This window comes from Rhinatrema bivittatum, chromosome 18 (genome assembly GCF_901001135.1).
Source record: "Rhinatrema bivittatum chromosome 18, aRhiBiv1.1, whole genome shotgun sequence".
Lineage (NCBI taxonomy): Eukaryota > Metazoa > Chordata > Amphibia > Gymnophiona > Rhinatrematidae > Rhinatrema > Rhinatrema bivittatum.
The window spans coordinates 18,481,219-18,501,216 of record NC_042632.1 but is presented as its reverse complement, the minus strand read 5'-3'; the positions used below and the strand labels follow the sequence as shown (position 1 = coordinate 18,501,216).

The window sequence follows — 19,998 nt, the reverse complement described above, 5'->3', positions numbered from 1 at the left end:
TCTTTGCATCAAGCTACCATGGCTCCTTGCCCTGACCTTTTGTCTTGTCTTACCATATGGCCTCTGGACCTTCTTTTTCCTCACCTTGCCTTGTGGGCCCCAGGCCTACTTGCTCCTTGCCATGCCTTACTTTGCCTTGTGTCTGTCTAGCCTTCTCGTTCCTTGCCTTACCTTGCCTTGCGGCCATTCAGCCTTATTGCTCCTTGCTTTGCCTTGTGGCCTACCTAGGCCTTTTCTATCTCTGTGGCCTATCTTGGCCTTCCTTGCTGTACGGCTGTCTAGGCCTCCTTAGCCCAGTGTGCCTTCAGGCCTATATGTTCCATGTTCTATGTTATCCTTGTTTCGCCCTGGTGCCCTGTCTTAGTCAAACTCTAGTTCCAGGCCTTGCCCTCACTCAAGCTCCAGTTCTAGTTCTTGCCCACATTCAAGCTGCAGTTCCAGTCCCTGCCTGCATGTCAGCACCATTTCCTGCCCAGATCTGCACCTACTCTGTCCAGCCAGTTCCAGCCTAGACACTCACTGTGGTATACTACCACTGTAGCCAAGTTCTACTGGCCCCAGCACCCAAAGGCCCAACCTGCAGGGAAGGGGGCTGGCTAGGCAGAAGACTGGTGTCAGCCTTGGCTTGCCATCCTGTGCCACTCTTAGGGTGGTGTTCCCATTACCTAACCAGGACCTGAGCCCTAACACCTAGCATAAGAAGACAGGGCCCAAAAGGATTAGAGAGGCCCCAGGGAGCAGGTAGGAAGCCATCCTACACCAACCCCTGCTATCTTTGATATGTATTCTACCTGAACCTAAGGTGAGCTGCATTCCTTGTTTTGATTTGCTTTGCACTGTAAATAAATTGCACATAAAGGAACAGCCAGATTCTGCCTCATTATTCCTCTTCGCTGTTTCCAAAGTTACCACAGCATTATTTATTATCCTTCCACAGAAATTTATAGATTTATTACAAATGGCTGAAACACCACTGCCTGGGTTGTTGCTGTTGTTAGCGTGCATTAATATATTATAGCATTTTTAGCTAGATTATAGTGGTTATTTGTTCAATGTAAAATTACATTTAAGGATCTGTGCTTTTTTTTTTTTTTTTTTTTTTTTTTAAGGTTGTATTAGGTCCTGGTTATCTGAAGGATCAGCTTCCTTGGTTTTGCCCTTATTGGTTTCTTAGGTCTTGTTAGACTCTTTCTATGAAAGAGTTGAGGCATACTAGATTATGGAATCGAGCATTTCAATGCATAATTTATTTTTTGTGGAGCAATTTACTAATTGATGCTCACCTAGAGATTGATTTTTCAAAATTTAAGAAATTTGTGAAACATTTCTAATTTCTCAAGCCATTTAGTAGAATTATTTAGCTTTATATTACTGGAGTTTTTGTTCATGGTGCTTATATAAGTTTTAGTATGTATTTTATTTGTATTTATTCACATTTCATAAACACTTTTATTGGTCACTCAAAACAATGTAAAAACAATAAAAAGCAATTGTAATAAAATCAAAACAATAAAACAATAATCAAAACATTTATCAATAACCTCCTAAAACCATCCCAATTCAATTTTACAAACCTAAAATCAGAAGAAATATCAAGAAAATAAAGAACCCCCACCCAATCAGCAGAACAACTTATCTCAGTCAGTATTACCTAACCATAATAACTAATTTTGCTGAAAAAAAGAAAAATACGAAATAACTGTGCTTTGGCTAATTTTCAAAACAAAAGGTTATCTTTTTCTCCCTGATTTGCCTTTGGAAGTTTATTCCAGAGAAGTGGAGCTATAACTGAAAAGACCCTCCCTCTCATTCATTGCAGATGAACATCTTTTGCTGATGAACATCTCTTGGGAGCATAATTGAATGAGGAACCATTGAGAAATGTTAACAATCATGGACCAGTGTTTACAAAATAATTGCCGTCAACAGCTACTTCTTGGTAGAACATATGGCAAATTAATATGGAGTTTGGTAATTAATGGGAAAACTATGGAAGGTGAAATAAATGAGACTATCCTGTAGAGCAGGGGTGGCCAACTCCAGTCCTCAAGAGACACAAACAGGCCTGGTTTTCAAGATATCCTCAATGAATATGCATGAGATAGATCTGCATACAATGGAGGCAGTGCATTCAGATCTCTCTCATGCATATTCATTGTGGATATCCTGAAAACCTAGCCTGTTTGTGGCTCACAAGGACCGGAATTGGCCAGGCCCTGCTGCAGAGAGTTTTTTCAGAGTATAAAAGTCTGTTTTCAGAGTATGGCAGGAGGAGTTGGGAAAAGCCCACTAGAAGAGCAGGGTGCCCTGGGTGCACCTCCTCAAGGAGAGGGCTCTGCAGGAACATTTTCCCTCAAGGGGAAAGATCCAAGGCTGGAGATGTTTTTTCCCATGGGGAAACAACCAGGGGGCCTGACTTGGGTCCCACTCTCAGTGGAAGACCTTAAAGGGAAAAAAATCATATAGACTTGTATCATATCTGAGCAGCTTGTTTATGCAAGAAGTTAATCATTGCTATACGTTGTAATGTGCTTTATGGGCCTTGTTTTAAATGTGAATTCATAGTAAAGTTTTTCTAGTGGTATACAATGGGACAATTCATCTGCCTTGCACATGACAATAGTGATATCAGCAGAAGGTGTGTATCAGGTTATCTGGTCACCTGGAGTCTGCCCTGGTGCTGAATATAGAGCAAAAAAAAGTATTATTATACTCTAGAAACATTTAACGTTGGCAGTAACAAAAGAAATCAGCAGATGTATGTCCTTAAGGTCTATTAATACACTATTTTGTTTGTAATGTGTCCCTTATAAAGATGTTGATTTCATTTAAATATCCAGTTATGCACTGGCAAATGACTATAAATAACTATCAAAAACCAGCCAGGAAAAACTCTCCACTGAATAATGCTCATGACTAGAAGGAACTAGAACCAGTACTAGTTAATTTTGTATTAATGTTAACAGGCTTTTTATTTACAAAGGGCCGGATTTTAAAAGCCCTGCGCACGTAAATCCGGACACTCGCGCGCCGGTCTGGGGGCGTGGTCGAGGCCTCCGGACCAGCCCCCAGACTAGCTTTCAGCAGGCGTAAATCTGCCAACAAAGGTGGGGGGGGGGGTTAGATAGGGCCGGGGGGGTGGGTAAGGTAGGGGAAGGGAAGAGAAGGTGCGAGGGGGTGGAAAGAAAGTTCCCTCCGAGGCCGCTCCGATTTCGGAGCGGCCTCGGAGGGAACAGGCAGCGTGCGCCGGGCTCGGCGTGCGCAAATTGCACAAATGTGCACCCCCTTGCGCGCGCCGACCCTGGATTTTATAAGATACGCGCAGCTACGCGCGTATCTTATAAAATCAGCATACTTTTGTTCGCGCCTGGTGCGGGAACAAAAGTATGCGCTTGCGTAAATTTATAAAATCTACCCCATTATGTGTAAATAGATAACTAAAGGGTTTGAAGATGCTTGAAATATCAGCTCAAGTCAGGCTAAAACTGCATGAAATATTTATAGGAATTTTTCAAGGTCTCTTCAATTATCTCATGACGGCAAAGGCTTGTTAATGTTTCTGTTTCTGATGCTGTTGTGATATCCCTACACATTTTATATGTAGTATATATTCATTTTACCTAATATACAGTATATCATGTATGATTAATAAATATATATCTATAGATATATGCAGATATATATTTATAATACAGAAAGGCATGACAGATATCATGACATTCATTGCTGACCTGTATCCTTTTTCCCAGGTCGTCCCATTCCACCTACATCTTCGTCTAGTCTTCTCCCATCTGCTCAGCTGGCTAGTTCCCATAATCCGCCTCCTGTTAGCTGCCAGATGCCACTGCTCGACAGCAACACCTCTCACCAAATCATGGACACCAACCCTGATGAGGAATTCTCCCCTAATTCATATCTACTAAGAGCATGTTCAGGGCCGCAGCAGGCTTCCAGCAGTGGTAAGAGAGCTGTTAATATATATGGCATTTAAATATGTAAATTGTTGTTTGTGTGCAAGTGTTAATAGTCATGAAAATTTTGAAAATGAGGAAGGATGAAGAGAATAGCAAAGGAAATGCCTTTCATAATTGGACAGAATTTAATTTTCAAGTCATACTCGGCCAAAAAAAAAAAAAGCGAATTTCTTCTCTGTTCCTAGTGCACTGGTATATTTTTTGTATTAACGCATGTAAAAGAAAATCTGAAATTATCATACATCCAATTACTTGCACATCATAACTAGGCTGCTGTTTTGGAGCAAGGAATGCATCTGGACTGCACTGCATGTGGTTGCGCTGTTTTTCCTTCTTCAATAATAAAGCAGTATGATTGATGTACTCAGATTGGCACTATAGCTCAAATTTGGATTTTTTTTCTGAATTATTTCTCACTTTCATACTTGCTTCTATGTGTTTCCAACAATAGAATGCTATTGTGCTCTCTGTGTCTTGCTCAGCATAGATGAATTAATGCTCATTTGCAAGCAACAATACATTTCACTGTTATATTATTACTTTTGAAATTCTTTAGACTGTTCCCCTTCTAATCCTCCTGGCCCCCTGGGAGCAGCCATTCTTAAAAGTGTGTCGCAATTTACCTCACATGGAATGGGATCTGATTGGGCTGTACAATATGTGTAATGTAACTAATAAAGACCAACTGGTGGAATTGGTAACCTTTACTGATAATTTCCAGGAACTCATGAGAATTGTAGAATTGGTTAAAAAAAAAATGCGAAACTAATGCCAGCAATAGTACTTCAGTTGATATAGGCATTGATTATTTCCTTTTTGTGCTTTCAAAATACAGAACATGTTTTTATGTTTTTATATGCCTATTGGCAAACAGTATATATTCCAGCTTGTACGCAACTTACACACCAATTTTCAAAAGGATTTCCACACTTAAAACTAGGTTTTACATGTGTAAATGCACTTTACTTGTAAATGGCTTTGAAAATCGCAATAGTATATTTACATGCTATATACTCCTTTGAAAATTACCTCCTATTCTTGTACTTCAAGTGCATTACCCTACATTTAAATCTCATCTGCCACTTTAATGATGGGCTGGTTGCAGGACAGTCCTGCAACCAGCTGACATCCCCGGACACCACAAGTTCCTTAGCGGTAGGAATGCCACCATGATGCCTCTCCTCCTCGCTCCTGTGCTTGCCTTAGGTGCACATGCACAACACAGCGCCAAAGTTAAAGGTTCCACAGCAGAAAACACTGTTGGCATTGGGTGATGATGTCAGCACAGCGGGGTACTTCCCTGCTGCAGCTCCCTTCAATGCCTCAGCAACAGGTCTACCTGCCTTGTGGTGCGTGTTGCTATTCTTTGAGCCTGCCCTGTCTCGCTGTCCCTGAGTCTTGCCTTTCCGTACTCTTGCCTTTGCCCTGCCTCATTTATCTTGTCTTGTCCTTTCTGCCTTGTTCTAGCCCTCTGACTCGTGTCTTGCCTGCCGCCTGGTACTGACCTCTGCTATGGACCCCGACTACTCCCTTGCCTGCTGCCTGGCACTGGCCTCTGTGACGCACACCAATTACTCCTTGTACTTCTGCCTGCCCTGATCTCAGCCTGAATTCTGTCACTGTTCCTGGCTGCTTGTCCCAACCTCATTGTGGACCCAGACCCTGTCTCTTCACTACCTCCCCTGCCAACTGCCCATTCCCTACAGACTGCCCCTTAAGGGACACTCGCCTAAGTTTTGCTGGCCCCCGGAACCCAAGAGCTCAACTTAGGGGGAAACGGGGCTGGTATACCCAGCTCCAGTCCCTGTAAAGGTGTGTCTGTCAACTGTTGGCATATGCCTAGTAGGTTCACCTACTAGGCTATGTCAACCACACCATAGCCAAAGGGCTCACATGTGTGATACCTGCCCATGTGGCTAATTTATCTATATTTCTCTCTACAGTCAGTGAATCCTCTACTTTATTTATAGAGTGATACTTTGAACTACTACTACTATGTATCTTTTATAAAGCAGAGTTGTTCAGATGCACATAAGCGACAGTCCAGGCTCCATGAAACTTATAATCTAGTCAAGACAGACTTACATGACAAATGAGAATCTATGGGAAATCTTTTTAATGTAGAGAAGTGGTTAGGATGTAAAAACAGCTTCTAAAAGGTGAGCTTTTAAGCTGGGTTTTAAAATAGCCAGAAAGAGAGCATGATGCACCAGTTTAGGAAGTCTGCTCCAAGCATAAAGCACAGCAATATGGAAAGCGCAGAGTTGCGATTTGGCGAAGGAGAAGGCGATGGAGAAGGACACAGATAAGAGTGACTTGCTTAATGAACGGAGTTTCCAAGGAAAGGGTGTAGGGAGAGAGAAGAAAGATAATGAATGTATTTATAGGGGAGAGAGAAAAGCCTGAACTGAGTGTATGTGGATGTGGCCAGTAAGCCGATGCAATGATTTGAGAAGAGAGGGATCAGCTAGGGGATCTTACATGATAAGCTATCAAGAAAGGTAGAGAACTCTATCAGTCATATGTAACCAATCCAGTTTATTACTAACATTGTCAGAAGGATGGTTGGTCTGAATCCTTGCTGAGTTTTGCAAATCATTCCTTTATCTTTATTTAAAATTTATTTATCGCCTATACACTAGGCAAAGTAGAAAGGACCTATAGAGAGAACCTAAAACATGCATAAAATCATATGTACAATATAAAACATAAATTTAAACCTAAAAGCAAACATAATACCTAAAAGCAAATGTAAAATCATAACATATATTAAAACTAAGTGCAATGAAACGGAGGACTAGTAAAATGCCTGCCTAAACAACTATGATTTTAGAGCACTTTTGAAAGCCGCCATGCTGTCCGCCTACTAGGGATGTGAATCGTTTTTTGACGATTTAAAAAAATCATCCGATATTTTTTAAATCGTCAAAAATCGGTACAGTGCGCGATACAATAGAAATTTTCACGATTTATCGTGAAAAATCGTTACTCACGTTAGTGTCCACTAACGGGAGTTATTTGGGGGGAGGGCGGGAAAACCGGCACACCAAAACAACCCCTAAACCCACCCCGACCCTACAAAACTAATCCCTTACCTTCCCCCACCCCCCGAACCCCCCCAAAACTTTTTACGAGTACCTGGTGGTCCAGTGGGAGCGCGGGGACCAATCCCCCGCTCTCGGGCCATCGGCGCCATTTTGGCTGCCACTCAAAAATGGCGCCAATGGCCCGATTAAAAAAAACCCACCGACCCTTTAAAGATGACCCCTTAGCTTCTCCCACCCTCCCGATCCCCCCAAAACATTTTTAAATTACCTGGTGCTCTAGTGGTGGTCCCAGGAGCAATCTCCCGTTCTCGGGCCCTCGGCTGCCACTCATAAAGATGGCGCCGATGGCCCTTTGCCCTTACTATGTGACAGGGTATCCGTGACATTGGCCGGCCCCTGTCACATGGTAGGAGCACTGGCTGGCCGGCATAATTTAAAAATGTTTTGGGGGGATCGGGAGGGTGGGAGAAGCTAAGGGGTCATCTTTAAAGGGTCGGGTGGGTTTTTTTTTAATCAGGCCATCGGTGCCATTTTTGAGTGGCAGTCAAAATGGTGCCGATGGCCCGAGAGCGGGAGATCGGTCCCGGCGCCCCCACTGGACCACCAGGTACTCGTAAAAAGTTTTGGGGGGGTTCGGGGGGGGAAGGTAAGGGGTCAATTTTAAAGGGTCGGGCCTCACAAAAAAAATTAACGATGTGAATCGGAACCGATTCCGATTCACATCTCCAGCGATCAGATTTTTTTCTCCCTCCAGCCGAACCCGATCGTTAAGATGATCGGGCACACGATTCACATCTCTACCGCCTACCTCAGTGCTATAGGAAATGATTTCCAGAGAATGGGTGCCACCACCGAGAAAGCACAAGCCCTGGTATTACACAGCCTGGCTTGCAGAGGCAAGGGTATGTCTAATAAGTCCATTTGAGAGAAGCATAACTGCCAAACAGGACAATAGAGACGCAAAAGTGCATTGCCCCAGGGGAAAATGGCAGATGTAATCAGTTTGAAAATAATTAGAGCAACCTTATATTTAATACTTTCGGCAATGGGCAGGCAATGTAACTCAATAAGAGTAGGGGTAATGTGGGCTCATCTATTTGTGCCAGCAATGGGACGAGCACCAGCATTAATCAGTAACTATAGGGGTTTCAGTGTAGCTGCAAGCAAGCCCAAAATAAAAGAGTTACAGTAATCTACCATAGGGAGAACTGAGGCCAGTACAACTGTACTGAAAGGAGGTTCAAGCATGTGTTTAAGGCCACAAACTACATGCAATTTAAAGAAACCTGACTTAATTCTGTTTATGATGTGAGGTCGAAAAGAGAGGGTAGGATCATAACAATGCCTAAATTATGAATTCAAGAGTCAAGCAGAAAAGGGGTATTACCGATCAAAATTCAGGTGAAGAGAATCTTAGAGGGGGAACGTTGAATTAACAGACACTGTGTTTTAGACAGATTGAGTCAATCTATTAAAGAAATAACCATCTCTTAATTGTGGACATACACAGAGTAACTAGGTCCACTGTCTCAGACCATGAAGACTGGACCTGGAGATAGATATACATTAAAGAGCAAAGCTGAGAGGACAGAACCTTGTGGGAGACCAGTGTTCATTTCTGCCCAATGGGAAAAATTATTTTCAAACTCTACTCATTGATGGTGATTCAAAATGAAAGATGAGAACCATTGCAAGACGGTACCCGAAGTACCTGTGTGAAGTAAACGATGAAGAAGAATGGCATGATCGATGAGAATATTACAATTCCATGAATCCAAACCTCTTCTAAAAAAAAAAAGAATCCTCGTCTCTTCATCTTCTCCTTTACAATTGGTTCCTGTTTTAACCAGAATTAATCTTAGACTTGCCATTTTGTGTGTCTTGTTTAGATTTGTTGTTACTTAGCATTGTTTTGGCATTTATATAGCTTCCTAAACCAAGGCATCTTAGAGCAAATTTCATATAGGTAAACACAGAAATGACAGCAGATAAGGACCACATGGTCCATCCAGTCTGCCCAGCAAGCTTAGGCTATTATCTGCTGTGCTGTACAAGTTACCCTCATACTTATCAGTTTCCAAGACTGTAAAAGTCAGGGTCCTTGTTGCTTGCTGTCTGAATCCAATTCCCCTTTTCCTATTTTTTCCCTGCCGTGGAAGCAGAGAGCAGTGATGGAGTTGCATCAACAATATGAAGGCTTATTAGCTAAGGGCAGTAACCGCCACACCAGCAAGTTACCCCCCTGCATTTTTTTTTCTTCATTTCCATCCTCTAGCCTTTAGGGATCCACAGTAAAAATGAGTCTGTGTCCCAGAAAGTTTAGAATTGTAAGTATCTGGTTCAGTTGGAGATAGAGACTTGCCCATGGTCATAAGTGTCAGTAGAAGATGTGAGATTTCCACCTAGATGTCCTGGTTTCCAACTACTAGGCTATCCACATGCTCTCATTTTTAATATGATCTTTACATATGGTTTTTCCTCATTCTTAATTATAGTGGTCCTACCTTAATTGATTGCATAAATATCAAATAAAGTGATTCACTAAAGAAGACCCTGGAGGAGGACCATCACTTGTTAACAAGATCATGGATGGGGTGAAGTAGACAAAACTCTTTGCAGAAGAGAATGTATGTGGAGAGCTAGTAAAACTGAAGTGAACAAGGCCATGGGGCCAAATGAGGTACATCCCAGGATACTGAGGGAGCTCAGAGATGTGCTGGTGGATCCGCTGAACGACCTGTTCAATAAATCCCTGGAAACGGGAGAGGTGCCGCAAGATTGGAGAAGAGTGGTGGTGGTCCCACTTCACAAGAGTGGGAGCAGAGATGTACAAAGGAAAACTACAGGCCAGTTAGCCTCACCTCAGTGGTGGGAAAATTAATGGAGACTGTAGAAGGAAAGGATGATGACCTAACTACAATCTGGTGGGTTGCTCGATCTGAAGCAGCATGGATTCACTAGGGAAAGGTCTTCTCAGACAAATCTGATTGATTCTTTTGATTGGGTAACTAGAGAATTGGATCAGGGATTTATTTGGATTTTAGTAAAGCTTTTGACATGGTCCCACATAGGAGACTTGTGAACAAAATAAGAAGCTTGGGAGTAGGTGACAAGGTAGTAGCATGGATTGCAAACTAGTTGACTGACAGGAAACAGCATGTAATGGTAAATGGAACATACTATGAAGAACGGTGTTGTGGAGTGCCACAGGGATCCGTTTTGGGACTGATTCTGTTCAATATCTTTGTGAGTGACCTAGTGGAAGGGATAAAAGGTAAAATTTGTCTATTTGCGAATGATACCAAGATCATCTACAGAGTAAACACGTCTGAAGAAGTAAAGAGAATGAAAAGTGATTAAAGAAAACTTGGTCAAAGATTTGGCAGCTGGGATTCAAAGCCAAGAAGTACAGAGTCCTGCATCTGGAGTGCAGCAATCCAAAAGAGCTTTATGTGATGGATGGGAGAGGGACCTTGGTGTGACAGTGGCTGATGATCTTAAGATGGCAAAGCAATTGACAAGGTGATAGCTTAAGCCAGAAGAATGCTGGCTATCTTTTAGCCAGATAACTCTGTTATCTAGCTAAATGAAGATTTGGGCACTTATCCAGCTTAATTCTAGCTGGCTAATAAGATATATGAGAGAAAGAGAGAGAGAGAGACTCTTCATAAGGCCATCATAGTATTCAACTATTTATATCACTATAGGTGGGCCAGCTAATAACTCGAGGTGAGGTTTTGGTGGTGGTTTAGGTTTAGGGGCCAGTTTGACATGCAGAGTGAGACGTACGAACAGCACAGTATACATCAGTGAAGATTTGATGTTATTTGGAGTGAGGAAAGTCTCACAAAGATGAGATTTCTACAATGTTCTCTTGTTCTAGCTGGATGGATTCTATACCAGGGTACTATCAAGCTAGGACAAAAGAACATTGTAGAAATCTCATCTTTGTGAGACTTTCCTCACTCCAGATGACATCACATCTTCACTGAGGTGTATTGTGCTGTTCGTACATCTCACTCTGCAGGTAAAACTGGCCCCAAAACTCTAACCCACCACCAAAACCAAAGCTCGAGTTATTAGCTGGCCCTCCTATAGTAATATAAATAGTTGAATACTGTGAAGGCCTCTCCAGATGCTCTCTCTCTCCCCCTCCGTTCCCTCTCCCCTCTTCCTGAGCCCAAAAATCGTTACAGCCGTTTCAGGCATTCATGGGTTATGCTATCGCACAATGCAAAAATGCCCTTCATTTTCATTAATCCCACCCAAACCCCTCCCCAATCCTGCCCCTTTGAAAAATTTTCATGGGTGCCACGCACTACCATTACTATCGCATGCATTGTGGCATTATCGTGGGCATTAATGCCATAACGCATTTTGATGAATGACTCTGTTAGCTAGCTAAGTCTGGTCGGGCCAAAGAGCTCTCCTAAACTTAGCCGGATAATGTTAGCGAGCTGACTTTTTAATATAGCTGGCTATATTTTTTTTCCATCGGTTTGTTCATGAAACACAAGCACACAACTTTACTAGTGAAAGCTGTCTGAAATTCTTGTATTTCCATAGAATTATCCTTAACAGTAATTTGTTTCAAAGTAAGTTTTCAAAGAATTGCATGTGTAGAAATCAGCACATATGTGTGTAAATAGCATCTGCTTGTATTATGATCATGAGCCCTTTTTGCCAAGGTGCAACTGATGCAACCCTGAGGGCAGAGCCCCAAGCTTTGCACCATCGGTGAGTGAACAAGTCTATACAGAGGCCAAGCTATGACAAGGTTCAGGAGTTTATAACAATGGTCATATCCAAAGAGCAGGTGAAGGCTGGAGGCCAGGCAAGACAGGCTAAGGATAAAGACTGGCTAAAAACCGTCACTGGAGCTGAAGACAAGGACGAGCTGAAGACTGTGGCTAAGGCTGAGGCTAAAGCCAAAGATGAGAATGAGCTAAAGACTGTGGCTGATGCTGAAGACAAAGACGAAGGCAGGCTGAAACTAAACAGGACAACCCGGTACTGAGGCAGTTCTTAGTTGCACAGCTGATGTTTAAAATACCCGGCCATGTGACGTCATTGGGAGGTGCCGAGAGCATGGATTCCTGCCACATAACCCAGCATGCCTAAGAACAAGGTAGGAGCAGCAGCATTTCCCTATTGTGAGGAGCGGCAGTGTCTGACTAGCAGGATTCGGGTAAGTTCAACAGCTCATGGGACCGTCCTGTGAGCGATAAACATAACAACATGCATATATGCTATTTTATAAACCTGATTAAATTTACACGTGTAAGAAAAAGGAGTGGTCCAGGGGCATTCCACAGCGGGGCCAACATTAACTTTAGTGTCATTTTATAAGCAATTTAGGGATGTAAATTTGGCAACCTACTAATGAATATTTACACCTGCTCTATATTGTTATGTTTGGCAGCTCGCAGGACACCCGCACTAGCTGCTGCTCTCACTTCTGATGCAGACAGACTGCCTTCATCCCTTCAGCAGAGACGCTGCCAAACCTCGCAGCAAGACACAACTGTCATTGCTGCTCATGGCTGTCCCAGGCATGTGCATGCCCGACGTCTGCCTATTTAAAGGGCCTGCAGCAGATAAAGAATCGTGGTGCCCATTGATTATATCACTGCCATTGCCCTATATAAGGGCTCTCCTGCCAGCTCACCTTGCCTCAGCAACATGTCCCCGGTGTGCCTTGTGTCCCAGCAAATGTTGCTAGTTTGTTTTACCTGTTCCTGCTTTGCTGCTTCTGCCTTGTCCATCCTTTCCTTATTCCCTTTGCTTTGTCCATGCCTTGTACCCCTTACCTTCTTGTGCCCTGTCTTGTTTCGTCTGTCTTGCTCTTGTTTCCTGTCCCCTGTGGCTTCACTTTCTGGATACTGTCCCTGACCTGGATTCAGATTTTCCTTGATTGCTGCCTGGACCTGACCCTTTGCCTTTCCTGACCCACACTCAGTCTTGGACTCTTGCCTCTGGTCTGCCCCAGAGACCCATCTAAGACCTGCCGGCCACTAAAACCCAAGAGCTCAACCTGCAGGGGAGGCAAGCTGGTCCAGGTGAAGCTCCAGCTGGTCTCACCATAGGGCGCTCCTGCCAGCTGTCGGTGTGGGCCTAGTGGGCTTGCTCACTAGGTAGTGCCAACTGCACCACAGCACTAAGGGTCATCTCTTCCGATGAACGTTAAATATATTTGGAGTAAGTGATCATAAACATCTTAAAGGTGACTGGGTGGGGATCTGGGTTTAATGGAGGGAGTTCTAGCTGAATATTCAGAAGGGTTTTGATGCCCTGCAGATGGACTGGGAGACTGGTGGACTATTTGGTAAAACTGGTAATTCCATTGCAGGAGCATGTTAGAAAATTTCCTTCCTTACATGCGTAAAAGCTGATTTACGGGGGAAATTTGTGTTTTTAAAGTTAGATCTAAATATATAAGATTAACAGTTGCATGCTACTTATCTGAATAGATTCTGATTTATCTGGCTAAATCTTGAAAGGGGCACTTATCCGGACAAGTTCCAATTTTTCTGACTATTGTCAGTTATCTGGACAAGTTCTGATTTATCTGGCTAAGCAGTAGCAGAATTGCTACTTATCCAAATAAATATAAAAAGCATTACGTATCCAGCTAGCTGACTTAACTGGATAAAAAGTGTTTTAAGATGTATCTGGCTCAGTAGTGGCTGTGCTGCTACTTAGCAGAATAAATTGGAACTTGTGTGGATAAGTGCCAGATAATATGTATTTAACTATTTATACATGTGCATGCATGTTGCAGGGTGCATTTACGTGTATTGTATAACCTGCATATATCTCAGACACACAAGTTATAAAATACAGGAGTAAATTTTCACATGTCCATAACATTCACATGCATGCTTCAAGTTTATCCTCTTTGTGAGTGATTATTTTATTGTGTGATGGACCTATATATATTCTTAAAATCTACATTTAAAAAAATTCCCTTCAGATATGTTTATATCATCCTGCATACTAAGCCACTTAACGTGCAGGAGAAATGCTGATTGCACATTTCAAAGATTTTATTCCCATCGTATGGTCTAATAAGAATATTAAGCGTTCTCATTTTGACAACACTTCTTAGCACCATAATATGTGCTTTAAAAAGCTGCTTCAGCATTATTTTATGTGTTGGATATCTCATTTGAATATCACTTCACCATGTATGCATTCCTTGTTCTTTGAGATCAGAAGAGCACCTCACTATTGCTTGCCCCTTTCACCACTCATACGCCCTTCCTGCTATTCATTCTTTATTTACTAAACTCATATTCCTAAAAATTGCCTAATCAAATTTCTCATTAAATGAGCAATCTGTGATTTAAATTATGAAGGCCTTTAATCTACCATAAATCTTTATTAGAACTCATCAGAGCTTGCAGTATGAGAGAAATGTGATTATAATACTCTTAAAATGACATTACATCATTGCAGTAATTGGTTTATCATTTTTAGATGTGACATCAATCATAACTAGCATAGCCACACAGCATATGAATTCAACCTTTCTCCTGTGGATCACTGACTTTATAATTGTTCAAAATCAGGCTTCACATGAAACAGAAAAACAGCTTTTCTTCTCATATACAGGGACCTTTGTTTTCAGTTTGTATTTTATTTTTCATGGGAATTTATCAGGATTTATTATAGCAAACAGCAACAGGAAAAAATCCGTGAGAAAAAAAGGACTAATTTTTCTCACTGATTTTTCTCCTGTTGTTTATTATAATACATACTAGTAAATTCCCAGTAAAATTGAAAAAAACAAACAAACCAGAAAACAAAGGTCCTTACTCACATGATTTTACTTGATGGAATAGATTAAAAAAAAATATGTAACAAGTGGTAAAAGCATACAAGGACATGGTTTCAGGAATGCTTTCAAATGTTCATTTTTAGAAAGGTATGATGTTACATAGGGACTGATGTAATAAAATTTCTATTAAGAAATGAGTGCTGAAAATTAATGCATATCTTTAAACTACTGCACTAAAAATTAGCTTTACTACCTATGCGTAAGTTAATGATCAGCATAGCATGCAGTTGTTAAAAAAAAGGTGTGCTAATGGAAAAAGTGAGATAAAATGGTAGTAAAACCGAAAAATGTTTATAAGAACATAAAAAGTTTCCATACTGGTTCAGACCGAGGATCCACCAAGTCCTGTTTCCAACAGTGGCCAATCCAAGCTACAAGTACCTGGCAAGTTCCAAGATCCCACGCTACTGATGCCAGTAATAGCAGTGGCTGTTCCCTAAGTCAACTTGATTAATAGCAGTTAATGGACTTCTCCAGGAACTTATCCAAGCCTTTTTTAAATCCAGCTACACATCCTCCAGCAATGATTTCCAGAGCTTAATTGTGCATTGAGTAAAAAAAATGTTCTCCATTTTGTTTTGAATGAGCTACTTGTTAGTCCTTCTATTATCTGAAAGAGTAAATAACCGATTCACATTTATCCATTCTAGACCTCTCATGATTTTATAGACCTCTTTCATATCCCCTGTCAGCCACCTCTTCTCCAAGCCTTTCCTCATAGGGGAGCCGTTCCAGCCTCTCTATCATTTTGTTCACCCTTCTCCAGTACAACTATATATTTTTTGAGATACGGCAATCAGGTGAAGTTAAGTTTATAGCACACCCTTTAACAAGTGAAGTTAAAAGTTAGAGGCTGGTACTCTGGACCCCAGGATCTGAGATCTTTGGGTCAAGTTATAGCATTAAATGAGATCAGTTGAACCAGTGCTATTTTGGCCTGGGGATACCAGGTAAGATGATCTCTGATGGGTCCCAGATTTAAAAAATCTCTGGTTCTGAGCTCCTGGACCAGAGGCTCTCTCATTTGTAATACTGACGTTTTAACTTCAGTAGTTAGAAGTTATGAGTTATCTTTACCTGTAACCCTGAGGTTCTTCTGAACTTCACCTCTAACCCTGAAGAAAATTCAGCATTAATAATGGTTATTTAATGCACAATATTTAGTACACTATTTTGCATAATATTATGCGTGCTCACACGAATGCGATTTTATAACATGCGCACGTTATAAAATCTGCTACCCGCACGCACATGTGCACACGATTTTATATCGACGCGCGTAAGTGGGGGGGATTTTAGTAAATGTGTGCGGTGCCGCATTAGGGCCTTTTTCCCCTGTTCCCTCCCAGTTCACCCCAGTAAAGGAGCTATCTCCGGGACAGACGCGACTCAGTTTGAAGGGCTGTAGGGAGGCCAGAGAGGTGTAAGGATCTGAGCAGTGCCAGTTTGGAGGCCTCCTGCAGTGGGGATTGGGCCCCATGTAGGGTCCTTGCAAAAGCTCTAGGATTTGTGATCCTGTTTTTGTGTATCTTGCTCACTCTGAACATAAACAAAAAGAGGGAAAGCTCCGTTTGGGAGGATTCGTTTACATTTATAAAAGGGGCCATGTCAAGAGGCTGCAACTGTGTGGCCTGCGGCACCAAGAAGGTGCCAACTATAGCAGGGCCCCAGTACATGACCGGGAGATGGTGCAGGACCCTCAGGAGCCCACGACTTCCCTCACTCAAGGGGGGACCAGAGCAGACAGGCTGTCCGCTGAAGCAGGGGAGGAGGCTATATCAGACCCAGAGGGTCTTCTGAACTCCCTAGCCCTCCCTTGAAGGACCCTCGGGGTGCAAACACCAACTCTTCATGAGGGCTTGGTGGCCGGAACCTGTCGAGTTCCTGCGGATTGTACTCTCCCTTTGTTCCAGGTGTTTTTGGCCTGGCAGAAGCCAGAAGCAGGCCTCCCTCCCCCACAGCCAGAGGAAAGAGGCCAGGCAGGGTGTGGAGATTCAAGCTTGTCAGCGCTCACGTTCACCCTGGGCTCCCTTGAGGCTTCACTTCTCTCCAGATTCTTAGAAACTCTTAAAGGAAGGGGAATGCTCCTCGGGGGAGCAGGAGTCAGTGGTGCTGCGCTTATTTTGTAAGGAGGAGTTGATATCCCTCATTATGAATGTATTGCCCCCCCCCCTTCCCAAGGAGAGGAGCAGAATGAAGGGGGATCTTATATTACAAGGGACCTGGAAGCCATCTATCTAATACCTTTCCCTTACACCTGGCGCTGAGATCGCTGGTGCTATCAGAGTGGGATGCGTCTCATGGGGACTGAAAGGGTGGTAAACCAATGAGCTTGCCTTGCTTATTGCTGTAGTTTAGTATTGATTGCTTATTAGTGCTGTATACATGAACTTTACAATGGGATTTGACTTAAAGCAAAGCTGAGAGCCCAGAAAATATTTGTCCCCCTAGTCAGGGAATTCTGGACACTCAGATAAATTATGAATATGGGAAGATATTTTAGTAGAGACTTGTGTTTGAAGGGTGGTTTCTGGGGCCTTTATTCAGGACTGTCAGATCAGGGGTTACATCTTAATTGTGCCAGGTTGTTTTGGAGAAGTGTGGTACATGTTCATGGGAATGTCTGAAGGCACGTGCTATGTGAAGTCTGTGTGTAGGATTGTGGTTGTGTGCATATGCGAAATTTAAGAGAAGGTGGCTTAAAAAAATGCCATCCTTTGCCTTCTAGTACTTCATAGTTTGTAGGTTTTTTTCTTCTGTCAACATTTGGTAGCCACCAGCTGCCTCCCATAATAATGCAATGGCAATTTGTGGGGGAGTTTTTTTTCTCCAAAAAGACCCATTGCTGCTGGATTTCAAACTCATCCAAGAATTTCCCAATTTTTTTTTCCAGCAAACCATATTTGATGATGTTCCTTCCTGTCTTTGGAGCATTATTTCCCCCCCTGATAAACTGACATTCCTTTATGTTGGAAAGAACTTAAATGAGTGCAGAGTACATCCTTGCTTCCTGTCACTTGAATTTGATTTCCTTTGCCAAATGCATGTCACGGTGTGAGCAGATGATTCCATCCTTCCAGTGGCAATCTTTTTATTGCCTAATATTATACTCTGTATTCTGAAGACTTGCTGTAATGAAGGGCAAGAGACTGTTGAACTGAGATTCACTCATCAGTAGCTTTTGAAAAAGGAGCCACAATTAGTAGGAGAAAATGAGCCGGAAAGTGATTTGGCCTTTTTACATATATAGACCTTGTGTTGGACTGAATATTTGTCAAGCGTCTGTATTCTTTTATTGTGTTACCGAGCACCATATCTGCGAAATGGATTAATAATGAGGGAGCAGGGCTTTGTTCTATTCCTGAAGGTACCAGGAGTTAATTTTTTCTCATTTTGATAATGATGAATGGTTTTCCTAACAAATTTAAATATTTTAAACTCCTGACAGGAAACACTCTGAGTAGTCAAGCAGAATCTATATTGCAGTGATTGATAAAGCAGATTTTTAAGTTGAAGCAAAATTGTATTTTCACAGTATGTAGCATATAGTTAAGGCTTTTATAATATAGCAAATTATTTTCAAGCTGAATCGGAAAGGGGTGAAGGGAAAACAGCAATAGGATACATAGGATCATTTTTGGAAATATTTTGGAAATATTTGCACAGAAAAATATTTGCACAGGGTGGGGCGACACGTCCCGGGGCTTTTGAAAATAGGCCCGGCTCGCATAACCTTTTTAAAATCCGGTCCATTGGTTTTTGTTGGGTTGGGTTTTTTTTTTTCCAAAAGGCCCCTTATAGCACAGAGTCCACCTAGCTCCTTACCACTTGTAAAGACCTTCATTTTCAATTTTTTATTTTATGGTTCCCGGAAATGTATCAGTGCTTGTTACAAGAATAACTAAAATGAGAAAAATCAGCAGCAGAGAATGATTTTTCTTTTTCCAAGGTAAATATTTGTGTTCTGGTTGTAAAAAAACACTGCTAAATTTCAAGGAATAATAAAACAACTGAAAATGAAGATCCCTATTTATATATGATGAGGTTTTGGCCTGTGTTTTTCTGCATTTTATGTTAGGTGGAATTTGAAACCTTCCCTTCAGCTATGTAAGATAATCTACAGTGACCACATGCTGTATTATCAAGTGCAAATAACAATATTCCAGATATAATCATATAACCACTGAACCTCATTGTGAGAAAAAGTCCCAAAAATGAAGTCCTGAAGCAAAACTCTGAACAGGAAAAGACATTTCTGTTTGTTGTCTCGCTTAATAAAAACAATGCAATTTCACTTGGTTTTTTTTCTGGAAAAGACTGATTTCATGTTATTTAAAAAAAAAAAAAGAATGAGAAGAAAGGTTGTCGGCACTGCTTTACTTTCTGGCAGAAGGACAAAGTTGAAATTGTAAATAAGAGATGCAGGCATACATAGCCTACCCCAGCATGACACTACTGCATGTTACCTTGCTGGAGGTGCCATATAAACTACACTGAGCCCATGCAAGGTCCCCTGGCAGTGTCTAAAATAAGGAAATATCCTCTTCTCTGAAATAAATTGTAAAACCTCAGTATGGAGTTTGTTTGGCTATTTCTAAATTAAAGAATAGGGATGTGCATTTGTTGAGACATTTGTTTTGACTGTGTGCGCATATCTCCCAATCAAAACTGATATAGTGCGCCCACGTTTTGATAGGTGCCCACACCCGCACCTACCAGTAGTTGTGTGCGCCTACATGCCAATCGCAAGATCTGGGCACAACTGCTGAAACAAATGAAACAAATGGCCTTAAAAAGACGACAAATGTACATTCCTATTAAAAAGATTTGGGAGCCTTCATGCTGAAGAATCAAGACAGTATGAAAGAATTTCTTGTGTATGCTTCTGTAAGCTTACAGTAGATCTAGTATACACTAAAAATCATTCAGGATTTCTGTACTTAGATTTATAATTGTGTTTGCTATCTCTGAAAGTACATAGCCACAAATCTTTACCTGCTACATTTCTTTTATTCATGTAATAAAATTACTTTGTAAGCTAAGAAGTTGGGCCAGTCATGGTAATGCACAACCTTAATCTTCTGGACCTGTGGGCCCCATCCTCAAACCAACTCCTTCACTCCAGTCCAGTAATATT

General features: G+C 41.8%; 1 protein-coding gene across 1 annotated transcript in view; it reads left to right on the top strand.

Moving 5' to 3' along the window:
- TENM2 (teneurin transmembrane protein 2) overlaps positions 1 to 19,998 on the top strand; it is a 2,776,334-nt gene that overhangs the window by 1,934,547 nt on the left and 821,789 nt on the right. The window contains exon 6 of the mRNA XM_029583832.1: positions 3,750 to 3,959. Within this exon, the coding sequence (XP_029439692.1) occupies positions 3,750 to 3,959 (210 nt within the window). The remainder of the gene's footprint in view (positions 1 to 3,749; positions 3,960 to 19,998) is intronic.